General features: G+C 41.1%; 1 protein-coding gene across 5 annotated transcripts in view; it reads right to left on the bottom strand.

Moving 5' to 3' along the window:
- Positions 1-13552, bottom strand: part of LOC124058664 (kinase suppressor of Ras 1-like) — a 58214-nt gene that overhangs the window by 9945 nt on the left and 34717 nt on the right. For 4 of the 5 annotated variants that reach the window (XM_046388088.1, XM_046388090.1, XM_046388093.1 and 1 more), the window contains 10 exons: positions 11836-11983; positions 10245-10635; positions 9497-9660; positions 9305-9371; positions 4122-4205; positions 3969-4030; positions 2328-2440; positions 2056-2233; positions 1091-1148; positions 691-745 (listed from right to left, as the gene is read on the bottom strand). In XM_046388088.1, coding sequence (XP_046244044.1) covers positions 691-745; positions 1091-1148; positions 2056-2233; positions 2328-2440; positions 3969-4030; positions 4122-4205; positions 9305-9371; positions 9497-9660; positions 10245-10635; positions 11836-11983 — 1320 coding nt within the window. The remainder of the gene's footprint in view (positions 1-690; positions 746-1090; positions 1149-2055; positions 2234-2327; positions 2441-3968; positions 4031-4121; positions 4206-9304; positions 9372-9496; positions 9661-10244; positions 10636-11835; positions 11984-13552) is intronic. The other variant, XM_046388089.1, reaches the window with a different exon arrangement.

Below are 13552 nucleotides of genomic sequence, written 5' to 3'. Positions count from 1 at the left end.
ACTACAATTCAAGCTAAAAAGCATTATTTAAAGGTCATACAATTGTACACTGGTGCATAGTAGCAGCATGGGCTCATGGGACTCATGGGACTTTCCACATATACAGAGGAATTCAGAATTCTGACTCAACCCCCAGAATTAGTTTGTTTAATTTTTTTTTAAATGCAGTAATATATGCTTTTTATGCATAATGTTCTGTTCCTGAAACAAGTCGGCACAATAATCAATCCATCCGCTAATCATAACTTGAGGGACTCTAATGTGAATAGACTTTTTCTTTTCTGTACTGTGTACAGCTGCAGGTACTTGTTTCCTGTGTATTTATTCTTTTGAATGCACATCCTTCCCTTATTTTTGCATGCTTTGCACCCTCTATATCCTGTTTGCTGCTGTAACACTGTAATTTCCCAGTAATGGGACTAATAAAGGATTATCTTATCTTATAATTATCTCTTCATGTCTATAAAGAATGTAATTTTGGCTGTTCTAAATTTAGTTACTCCCCAATGATGACTTCTTTTATCATCCACTGATGAAAACGTCAGTAATAAAAAAAAAAAGCAATACAGCAACACATACAGAGAAATTCTGAAAAACCACATGAACACATTCTTGTGAAAGAAAGTCATACTGTTTCTCACTTCTTCTTTTTGGTGATGTAACTCACTGAATGCAACTGCCAGTACTCACCCCTCCTTGGTCCTCTGCTGTTAGCTGTGTGTGAGTGAGCGCCACCTGCGACACTCTGAGAGAAAAACTACAAAAATCAGTAACTGGCTAAATTTATGTATGTGTCTATGTATATCTAAGACTTCAAAAATATGAGAAGGATTTATTAGCTGATATTAGATTTTTAAAATCGACACATAATATAAACTAACATAACGATAAGCATCCTATGTGTAGATGTGTGACTCAGATATGCAAATAAACTTGACAGTGTTCTCTGGTGAGCAGACTATGTAATGCTGACACTGTTTCTAAATTACCTCAAACACGTCTTGACATTTCCTATTATTTATCAGCTGACACAATTTTGTGACAAGCTAAGAACAGCCAATATGGTACTTGGTACGTTGCTGTCTCTTACCCAGGCTCATGGTAGCTGCCACAGTGTTGAACAGCAGTACACGTGGAAGCAGGAACATCTGTTGGAAAACACAATTTCATAATATTGCACTACTACAAGAATAAATCTCAACATTCAAACATGCTTTAAATACTTTACACGTTCCATTTTCAATTTTGAAGAGAGGATGCTAAATGCTCTATGTCTCTTAAACTATCATGATAGACCCCTATGGATTTACCTGCACCGTGAGGGTCAGGTGTGGTATGGCAGGAAAGAGAAGAAGAGAATCATAAGTGAACTCAAACACTCTCTGTAAGCTCTTACTGTAAATGTCAGCTGCTGTATGGAACTTGGAGGAAAATGATTTTATCACCAGCTTGAGAATAACTGCTGGTTAGCTACAATTATTTCACTTTTTGAAACTAGTTTCATTGTCGGAGACTTTTAGTTTAGTAGTAAGAGTCAACTCCAAAAACACTAGATCACATATTTCCTATAATTCTAGTTATAATAGAATCCCGCTTTCAGAATCCATGTATATGAACATGGACACCTCTGACAAGCAACATTTTGAACATTTTCCTGCCAAAATATACACAGTTATTAGTGATTCAATCTTATCCAACAACCCTCTAGTGAATTCTGCCCCCATGAAGGTTATGCCATTTTAGAGAGGTGTTGATCCAACTTTATGGTCACTTTGGAGTTTCAAGTTTGCGCTGCTGCTAAACAGCACATTACTAAACTCACAGGTGTTTCTAATATTTTGTCCAAACCATTTACATATTGATTAGTATAGATGAAATATTAGAAGCATCTTACAGTTTAACCCAATACAATTATGGTATTTTCACAACATAATTTCTGTTGGTTGTCTCATCCTAAACATACTGCTGAAGAACCTGTGCTGTTGGAAATTTGTTTACGGCTGTACATTTGACAATTCTTGTGTATGTGAGTGATACCAGTGACATGGTGTTGACCTGGGAAGGGGAAACAGTTGTCCCGAGAGCCCTGTGGTGATGGGTTGAGTGGGGGGGTCGCACTGACACTAGGGGGGTTACTCTGCTGGAAATGTGCTGGAGAGGAAGGTGTGGAGGAGGTCGCTGATGATGGGTTACTGCTGGAGTCCAGCTGGTTTAAATTGGGGGTGTGATCCTGCTGACACACACGTGTGCACACACAGGCACTTACAGATACAGATAGATAGAGTATTCGAGCAACTTTAAAGAAAAGCTAAGGAACCTATACTTACCCTTTTGGTTATTGCCTTTGGTAAGGTACCAAACTGCAGTGGGATCTCTGCTGTGTGATCAATCCGATTATTGATATCTGATGGCACTGATTCTGCTCTTCGCATTCTTGGCACTGCAAGTCAGATTAGACCAAACAGACAAAAACTGTTTTTTCAGGCTTCATTTAAAACTAGAGGTACTGTTTTCAGGGCCAGTATTGATAATGATTATTAGTGACCAAGCAGACAATAGCAAATCTTTGGAACTGCTATAAATTTACAGTACAAATTAAAATAACCAGTTCAACCAATGGCCAGAGTAACCACTGATGAAATGACTCAAGTACTGCAATTAAATACAACTATGACATACTTTACTTGAATATTTCTTTTTTTTTTTTATCATTTCACTACATTTTGCAGGAAAATATTGTATTTTTTACTCCCCTATGTTTATTTTAGTAAATAGTTACTTTACAAATTCAGATTATTCAGTGTTGATGGGCTATTATTTACTTACAAGTCAAATCAGAGAGAGAATTCTACGGAGTCAGAGTAGTGCATTTTTAATTAATTAATGTTTAATGCAATCAGACCCAAAAAAAAAAACCCCACTGATAATCAGAATCTGAAAAATAATGCCCCCCCCCAATAATCAGTCTATCCCTTCTAAAAACAACAGACAGGTCCTTGTTCATACTTTGAAAGAGGTTTTTCTGGTTGTAATATTCCTACTAGATATTTCTAATGCACTTCCATTGTCAGTGTTGGGGGAACTAGATGTGTTATGCACAAATACATTCAAAAGTGTATATTATGCTATTATCAGGCTTCAGTACTGTCTTTTTCAAACATTGTGGGTTACTACAACCTTACCAATACATCTCAGCACAGAAACTATGAGAATTTTACACTAAAAAGTAGGGCATATAAATGATCATCAGTTGAGGCAACTTAATCTGAATTCTATGATTAAAAACCTGAAACCACAACTTCGCCACTTCAAAAAAGACAGTAAAATGGCAGACAACAGTCAGGGTCCAAACCCCAGGTTTCTACTGGATTGCAGCTTTAACAAAAGCAGTTCATTGATTGGTCTCTCTTGATCATGGATAGAAAGATAACTGAAACATTTAGTCGCATTCTGGGGGTGGGGGGCCTAGTTTCATGTCTTTTATCTTCTTTTCTTCAATTACCTATCAGCTCCGTGCTGTCCCTGATTTAATAAATGCAATACGTTGTTAAAAAAAACATCTAGCGCATGCTATGGTTTTTGAGTGATGTGTGACAGGAATAGTTCTGAGTGTATTAAAACTGAACATAAAACGAGGTAGAAGACTCTTTAATAACAAAAAAACACAGCAATAAGATGTTGCTGGCCAACAACTGCACAAAGACTTTTGACTGATCAGGCTCACAAAACTAAGCAAAATGTTCAGATTGTCATAAGCGTATATAGCAGTGACAGCTGCATTTGTTTAAACCATTTCAAAACCAAACCTGTTCCTTTGCCTGTAGACTAATCTAGGTTGTCAACAAGTCACCATAACTACATTGGCATCTTACTGTACTTACTGTATGATCAGTCTAAAGACATGCTTCAGGTATCTAACCACTGTATAAGCTTTTCAACCCATACAATGAATGTTTAGTGTTGCTTACATGTGGGAAATGATATGCGACATGAGGGAGCATCTTTGGTACATTTGTTGTGGCACTTTAATCTGTAAACAGAAGAATATGACATACCTTAATGAGACCATAGCATGTATCAATAAAAAGAGTTGGGGGGATCATATTTATTTATCCTCCTACCTGCAGTGCTTGCACTTGACACCAAACATCATGCTCTTGCGACACACTTGACATGTCTGGGACAGCCAGGACTTGGTTGAAAACCTATAAAAAACAACAACAACAAAAAACTTTCTTTGTTATAGTAGTCGGATGCAGTTTAAATGTAGTATTAAAGTAACAAGAAAAGTGCTAAGTTTTTTTACCTATGGTAAAGGGAGATGATTTACGCAGCTGTCTTTCTTTGCACTCTTTGACTTATTATGAGGAAAGATTGAAGCGGTATTTCTGTTTCTAACAATTGAAAATTCTCCTCCATGAACTGCCACCTTATTGTGGTGGAGGGGATTGAGTGCCCTAATGATCCCAGGAGCTATGTTGTTGGGGGCTGTTTGCCCCCGGTAGGGTCTTTCAAGACAAACTGTTCCTGAGGGAAGGGTGAGACAAAGTGCGGTTCCAGGCACAAAACCAAGGAGAAGTGTACCCTGCCTGGAGGGTTACAGGGGCCCTGTCCTGGAGCCAGGCCTGGGAAAGAGGCCCATCAGCAAGTACCTGGTGGCCGGGCCTTCAGCCATGGAGACCAGCCAGGCCAAGCCTGAAGCAGGGATGTGGGTCTGTCCTCCGGGGAGTCCACCACCTGCAGGAGGAGTCAAAGGGGTCCAGTGCAGTGTGAACTGGGTGGCAGACAAAGGTGGGGACCTTGGCTCACTGATAGGGAAGGAGCCTGAGCTTGTGCAAGAGCTTGAGAGATACCGGCTAGATATAGTAGGGTTCACGGCTACATACAGCTTGGGCTCTGGAACCAGTCTCCTTGAGAGAGGTTGGACTCTTCTTTTATCTTTTCCACAGCTCTCTGCCTGTATGTTGGGGTTTACCCCAGTGAACGAAAGGGTTTCTTTCCTATGTCTTCAGATCAGGGAACGGGTCTTGACTGTTGTTTGTGCTTATGCTGCAAATGACAGTTCAGAGTACCCAACCCTTTTGGAGTCCCTGGAACGGGTGTTGGAAGATGCCTCCACTGGGGATTCCATTGTTCTAATAGGGGACTTCAACACTGACATGGACAACAACACTGTGACCTGGAGGGGTGTGACTGGCGGGAACGGCCTGCCTGATCTGAACCCGAGTGGTGTTCAGTTATTGGACTTCTGTGCTAGTCACAGTTTGTAAATAACTTGGCACCAGGACATCCTAGGGCGCAGGTCAATGATCGACTTTGTAGTTGTATCAGTGGATCTGTGGCTATATGTTCTGGACACCCAGGTGAAGAGAGGAGCAGAGCTTTCAACTGATCACCACCTGGTGGTGAGGCCGGATAGACCTGGCAGACCTAAACAAACTGTGAGGGTCTGCTGGGAACTGGATGAGGACCCAGTCAGAATGGTATTCGCCTCCCACCTAAGTCAGAGCTTCGGCTGCATCCTGGACGCAGGAATCCATGGAGGAATTTAAAAGCAAAGCACTGTGTTCCTTCAGAGCAACAAAACCTAGCCACTGATTTATGTATGTGCATGACATCTGGGTCAAACTCAAAACCCAAGAAGTAGAGGAAGATCCTAAGGGAAATAAATGACCATTCCTGGACTGTATGGTGCTCATTGAGGATGATGCAAACTTGAACACTGAGGTCTATCAGAAATCCACGAACATAGATCAGCACCTACTTTTGGACTCCCACCACCCATTGGAACACAAACTTGGAGTCATCAGGTTGAGAGTGTTCCTTCCAAGGAAGAGGGAAGAGAGATGGAACGCACACACATCAGGGAAACATTAAAAATGTGTGGCTATCCAAACTGGGCTTTTGTCAAATCAACTAGGAAACACAGAAAACAACACCAAAATTCAACCACTGATGAACAGAATAGACGGAAAAATGTTGTCATTCCCTGCGCGGTGGGGTTGTCAGAGAAACTCAGAAGGATTTTCTCAAAGCACAACATCTCAACACACTTCAAACCCTGCAATACCCTCAGACAAAAAGTGGTCCATCCTAAAGACAAAACACATACAGACAAACTACACAACGTGGTATATGCGATAAAATAAGGTGAGGAGTGCTCAGACTTTTACTTGGGGAAACCAAACAACCACTCCACAGAAGCTTGGTACAGCACAGGAGAATCAGCTCATCAGGGAAAGACTTGGCTATATAGCTGGATCTCAAAGGATAAGGGATACACCTTTGAGGACGCTAATGTTCACATTTTGGACAAAGAAGATCAAAGCTTTTAGAAAGGTGTTAAAGAGGCCATCTATGTCCAAATAGAACATCCATCATTGAACAGAGGTGATGGCTGGTTGCCTTCACTTCTAGCACTTCAACTAAAGATCTTAATTTCCACCAACACACATTCCTTAGCAGAAACAGAGTGGGTGTGTTTGGGAATGGCTCTCCCATCACTGGGGCGGAAGTCACTGAGGCAATTAAACAACTCCGCAGTGGCGGTGCCCAAGGGTTGGATGAGATCTGTCCTGAGTACCTCAAGGCCCTGGATGTTGCGGGGCTGTCATGGCTGACATGCCACTGCAACATTACGTGGTCACTGGGGACGGTGCCCTTGGAGTGGCAAACCGGGGAGGGAAAAAGGGGGACCAGGGGGTGTGTTACAAGTATTGAGAGATCACACTCATCAGCTTCCCTGGGACAGTCTACACCAGGGTGCTGGAAAGGAGAGTACATGCCTTAGTTCAAATTTGGATCCAAGAGGAACAATTCGGTTTTCATCCCACTCATGGAACACTGGATCAACTCTGCAGCCTCGCAAGGGTGCTGGAGGGGTCCTGGAAGTTTGCACAACCAGTCCACATGTGTTATGTGGACTTGGAGGGCCTCCTGTGGGGGGTTCTCCAGGAACGTGGGGTGTGCTGTGATGCAGACGCTGTACCGGTATGTCATGGAGAGGAGAGAGGTGAGAAAGGTGAAGCTCTCGATTTAGTCAATCTACGATCCAACCCTCACCTATGGTCACGAGCTTTGGGTAGTGACCAAAAGTATGAGATCAGAGATACAAGCAGTCGAAATGAGTAAGGAACTTGGACATCCAAGAGGGGTTCAGGGTAGAGCTGCTATTCCTTCACTTCGAGAGGAGCCAGTTGAGGAGGTTCGGGCACATGGTCAGAATGTAGTAGTAGCAAGTAGCTTTGGGTGGCTCTGTGGTACTTTGGTGTTCAGTGCACAGATAGAAAGAGAGGCGGAAACAGTAGAGACCTTTACTCTAATGAGACATCGCAAAGCAAGTTACTGGTATTTTGGTGGAAACTGTGTCTTAGACTTTGCATTGAGAATATACATCTCAGAACCTCATCTGTTTCTGGATCAGCATCACACATCTACCAGTTTGGTGATTTTATCAAAGAGAGAAAACTAAATATTTGTAAATGTAAACATACCATTTTAATTAATCAGTCTTCAGTCAGTGGATATGATTAAAGCAGAATTTAAAAAAAGCTTAATGTGAATAAGCAGTAACATTGATAAACCACTCTGCATGGATCTATAAATTAATTTGAGTTTTTCAGTTCAGTAAATTTCTGCAGCCATCTGAAGGTAGTAGTGTATATATGTTATTGTTATAGTTTTTCTTATTTTGCACTATGGGACAACAACTTGCATTTCATTGTTCAACTCTGTATTGTTGAATGACAAATTGATGAAGAAGTGCAGCCAAGGAAGTAAGATGTAACTACTGCTTTGTACTTGTCTTCATGGTTGTGCGATAAAAATAATTACTGTCTCAGTTTCTGCAACATGTCTCCAGTTGTCAAACAAACATCCATGAAAAAAGAATTTGTTTGAAGAAGAACCTCCACAATCTCACACACTGATCCACACTGACATTCTTTAATCTGAACCAATTACACCCTGGTGTGATCAGATTAAGTGTGCTTGTATCATGTAGAAACACAGAAATACTGCATCAGCATGAGAAAAAAATTATGACCAAGACATACAGATTTAAATATGACGTGCCAAAAGTTTACCTGGAGTGGTGCATGTTTGTGAAGTGTGGCAGCACCAAATTTCAAATTTCAACAAGACAGCTGGTGAACATGTTGCTCCATAAAGGCTGGATGTGTATATAAACAACTGTCTCCTATCACCTGCTCAATATAAACCTCTCGGTTAACACAGGTTTAACTACTCAGATTGAATCTAAGTGAATCAGTTAGAACTGACACAGTTTACAGTGGATTTCTGATAAAAAAACTATGTCACACAGACAGTTGGTCAAGGCAAACTGTGACACAGAGTGACTGTGTGGTAAAATAAACAGTTGCTCAGACTGTCCTCTCGTCATTGCTCAAATTCCTGGTTTCTCACAACATGATTTATACTTTATATACAATTTTCTAGACTGATGCGCTGACTCCACAGCAGTTTATATCAGAGGGCTTGCTGAGAATTTGTATTAACCGTTGTCAGAGTTACACAGGCAGTTAACAGGAAACCACAGCAAACTTTTAAATCTATGAAAAATGTTTATAATCATCATCTAAATAGTTGTATCATGTCTCCTGTGGCTCTGGCAGAGCTCTGAGAAAATCTTTAGTTTGGGGTCACAATAGAAAGCAGTCATGAAGCTCCATAGATGGAAAGTTCAACTTCATGGAAGTACAATACTAACTGATTTATACTTGAGGTAAGGGTTTACAGTGCATACAGAAGTCCCCCAGTGGGTATTTAAAGTGTAGGGTTTGATTTACAGTTGAGTGTTGGATTTCATGCATGTACTCTAATTGTGGTTACAGTATTTCATTCTTTGTGATAAAGAGCAGTGCTCCACTGCAGTGTTTGCAGAGGAGATGGATGTTATGATAACGATAGTGAATGCCCTTCTATCAGATGTGTGTTAATAAAATGTCACACATGTCAAAATTCTCCATTGCCATTAGAAACGTGCAGGAGAAAACAAAAGCAGCAAGTGACAGATCTTGCAGTTTCCACTTGATATCTCTGTAAACCACTGTAACCCAAAATGTGTGGTTAAATTTCTGAGTAGGTGCAGCTTCTATATAGCCTTGAGAGTGGCAACTAACTCTCCCCTGCAATTCAGCTTCATAAAATGCCAGACAAAGGAAAAATTATCAGTGACCTTTTCAACCTTTCATACAAAGCCCACAGTCACTAAAAGTAATGTGACACATCAATCACAGTTACTATTCTGAACAAGCCAGGAGGTTGATAGGCGAAAGTAACTGACCTGTGTGTTACAGCTAGGCCAATGTCTCTCCTCAGTGTCTGAGGGGAACTCCTGTGCATGGTCACATCTGTGAAGAACATTACCATGTAGCATGTCATAAACAAAAGCACAAACAGAAACAAACGGGATCACAGAAGGACTAAAGGACAATGGCCGCAGAAATCCAGTTCACTATCTGTTGTAAGTACTTACTGTCCAGCATGGTGGTGTTGGCAAACATCATGTATGGGGCTGAGACCGGAACAGGGCCTGGGGTTCGGGCAGACAGCAGTGGTGAGTGCAGTGCTGCTTCCTCAGGACTGTTCCCACAGCCATTGATATGAATAGCAGCCAATACCTTGTTCTTCTTACAGGCTCTGCAAGGACAGAGAGAAACTGTGACAGTCCACTTCGAAAATCGAAATAAATGTTATTTTTTCTAAATTTTATATATATTAATTTTTTTTATTTTTTTTTTGCGACAGACAGTAGCAAGATGACAGGAAATAACATGGAGATGCAACAAAGATCTCTAGATCAAAACTGTGGTTCATGCTTGGCATCTTGACCTGGTATTTTTGATTTAACGAAGATGCAATATTGATGTATATATTTGCTGAGGAGGATCGGTTCTCTGGCAGAATCCTGGGTGCTGCTTATTCTTTGAGAGCTTCTTTAAAGAGTAGAACACTTTCTGCCACATCTAACTGTGTAACAGTTGTTGTAAATGGTTAATTTCTTGTAATATAGCTGACTGAAATAACTTAAAATTGCAGCAAATTTTTTATTGTTTTCCCTTGCACTGAACCTTTTGATAAAGCAGTGGTTTTACATTATTTTTAAATTTATGACCTATGAAATGAGTGAAGCTACACCTGAATCCTCATGTCTTAATATTCATATCGCTGTTTCATATTTAGCAGCTGAAAGGAAAGGAGATACGACTGATTCTGAAACCCACTTATGTGTCGCTGGCTCCTCAATGCGGTTGGTCAGCTGTGATTCGTGACTCTTGCTTCTCGTCAGTACGATGTTGGGGAGGAGCTGCAGCAGTTTGCGGGAAGGCAGCGGTGGTGTGTGTGAGGGCTTTGGCGTTTGTGTTTTTGAGGCTTGGGTGGCTGAAGGGGTGCTTGGCTCTCGTGTGAAGGCATCAGTCATTTCCTCAGCTGGTATGTAAGGTTGCTGGTCAGTCGAACAAGGTACCACTGATATGGAGATGGAGCGGCCATGGGTGCTGGTGGGTCGGTGGGGAGTGAAAGGGCTGCCATTGCTGGAGGTAGGTTTAATGGGAAAGAGGACATCACTGTCCTGGTGTGGCTCAGAGCTGCAGGAGTCAGGCCTTGTGTCACCTCCTTGTGTCAAAGAGTAAAGATTACAAATTAGACATTAGTGTCACAACTTACAAAAAATAAATATAATCAACTGAACTGAACTGTTGATTCTCATTTACTGCAAAGATTTAGTAACAACTTGCTACTACTTACTAATAACAGCAAAACAAAAAGAATAAACAGCAAAAATGCTGGAATCATTAGATTTAAGGACTGGATAAAAACATAGTTTGAATGGAAGAAAAAGCTTTCCAGAAATTTCATGAATTGACAGTGCTGGCTTGAGATGTTCAGACAGGATGTTTTGAAGCGGAGACAAACTGCTTGAAGCCCTTTGAGACAAACTGCTTGTAAAAATGGGCTATAAAAATAAAGTTGTCTTGTCCAGGTTATACTTCATGATAATGTTTCCAATGAGGGCTTTCAGACTGTTCGGGCCAACAAGGACTGCACAGAGAGTGGTAAGCAAAAAGGGGGTGGGGGGTTTAGTTGTTGGACTCCAACCATATTATTTGCCAAGACAATTTTCACATGCTATTGTGGCAGCTGTTTACATCCCTCCCTCCACGCCTGAGTGCCCTCGTCATTATCTTGGGTGACTTCAACCATGCTACAATAACAAAAACACTGAACATGTGCTGGGCTCAGTGTAGCAGGATATGGCCTGATTTACCATGCCTCCTGGGCCAAGAAGTGACATGTGTAAGTTGTTTTTTTTTTTTAAACCACGCTAGCTGTGCGTTGTGGCAAGTTACAGCTGGTATTCACTACCTGGTTCAGAGTACAAATTTTATAGGGTCTGGGGATAATTTCTTGCATACTACCAAAACCTTGAAATTACAATGGAGCCCAGGTTCATGTTATAGCCCTTTTTCTCTTTATTCTATTCTATTTTATCTTGTTTAATTTTATTTCATTCTATTTTATTTGAATTTTATTTATTATTATTATTGTTATTATTATTTTAATTAATGTTTCAAGTCATGCTTTTGTTGTATCATTTGGTTTTCTGGTTGCAGAAATAGTTTTGTTTGGTTACTTGTTTATATGAACTGTTTTAAAACTGCTGTTATGTACTGAATTATTTCAGGAGTATTTTTGCACAGCCTGCATCTGGCGGTACAAGACATGCAAGGGCTTGTCATTTCTAAATTGTATTTTATGCAGTTCCTATGAATGAGTCCTTCACAGCATGCAGGGTAGTGAGTGTTCCTGGTTCACCTGTTTCATTAGCACTCTTCAGACAGGAGAGGGCGGAAGTGAGGCGAGAATGGTCTTCTGAGTTGGAACCCAAGCGTCTCATGGTGTCCTTCAGCTCAGAGCTGGACATCTGCAGCAACCCGTCCACTGAGAGTTTCCCTACTGCAGCCTGCAGTTCACAAAGAGGACATCTTTATCAATGACTGCTATAAGGACAAGACGAAGCTGCAACAATCAAATCTGATACAACAATAATCGGTAGGATATACAGTATTTCTGAGATCCTATTTGTCATTTTCTATACCGCTTATCCATCAGGGTCGCGGGGGGCTGGAGCCTATCTCAGCTGACTACGGGCAAGAGGCAGGGTACACCCTGGACTGGTCACCAGTCAATCACAGGGCCAACACACAAAGACAAACAACCACACACTCTCACACTCACACCTAGGGGCAATGTAGAGCAGCCAATTAACCTAATGTGCATGTTTTTGGTATTGTGGGAGGAAGCCGGAGTACCCGGAGAAAACCCCAGATGGGGATTCGAAGCAGGAACCCTCTTCCTATGAGGCGACCACCATCGTGCTAACCACTGCACCACTGTGCCACCTTTGTCTAAGTTTTTGTAATTCTTTGTCTATGATGTAAAATGTCTTCTGTAAGTCCTGATCCCTGCATTCAAGCTTACTGAACACTTTTCTGATACATGCAACTCTGTCACAGGAAAACAGCATCAGCAAAATGCAAAACCAAAATACTACAGTAAATTCACAACTACAGTTTCAACAATCCTCATTCACGTTGGGGCCTCTGACAGTTTCAACAAAAACAAGGCATTAGGAGCATCTCAAAGGCAATACAATGTAAAGCAAGATGTTTTTGTTATTTTGTCCACCCCTTTTAGTTTAAATATCTGTAGATACACAAAAGTGCAAAATGTTCAGGTGACCAGTAGAGAAATAACATAGGACAAGAAAATAACAACCAAAACCTTGTTGTAAATGTCACTTTACATACAGGTATCATATGCATTCCATGCAAAACGGAAAATCTTTACATGCTTGTCATGTAAATGGGAGACTGACAGTTATCTTACAGACAGTTAACAGTTGCAGGTCTTATCAAAAGTAGCAAAAGCTAGAACCTGAACACAGTATCTCACAGTATATGCTTTGTGTGATGTAGTCGTTGTTGCAGGTTCCTAATACAGTTGAGTGTACATTATATGATGCAACCTGAATGACATATTGGACTAGAACCAAACCAAAATCCACAGGGTCCCTTGGAATGTGTATATTGGTAGACCTGTTTCAATCTAGGACAGTGTCAGAAATATATTTTTTATGTTCTACTAACCATTCTAACATGATCTTTAATTATGACATCAGTCCAATGAAAGTTTCAAGATGTTGTTGAATGTTGCATCTACAGAAAGGAGCACTGGCACTTGGAAGGTTTGAGGCACTCAACAACACGCCTGTGGCAAAGGCATCTCCACCGCACAAGAACCAGGTGCTGTGTCTTGACCCAGCTGAGGTCAGCCAGACCCTAAGGAGGATTAATCCAGGAAAATCTGCCGCTCCCGATCAGATACCAGGCTGTGTGCTCAAGGAGTGTGCAGAACAACTGACGCATGTCCTTACAGACATATTCAACATCTCCCTGCGTCAAGCTGCTGTGCCATCCTGCTATAAAGCCACAGCAATCATCTCGGTTCCTAAAAAACCCACAGTAACAAC

This window comes from Scatophagus argus, chromosome 5 (assembly GCF_020382885.2).
Source record: "Scatophagus argus isolate fScaArg1 chromosome 5, fScaArg1.pri, whole genome shotgun sequence".
Lineage (NCBI taxonomy): Eukaryota > Metazoa > Chordata > Actinopteri > Scatophagidae > Scatophagus > Scatophagus argus.
Note: the sequence above shows the minus strand (reverse complement) of the source record. Positions and strands in the feature narration are given on the sequence as shown.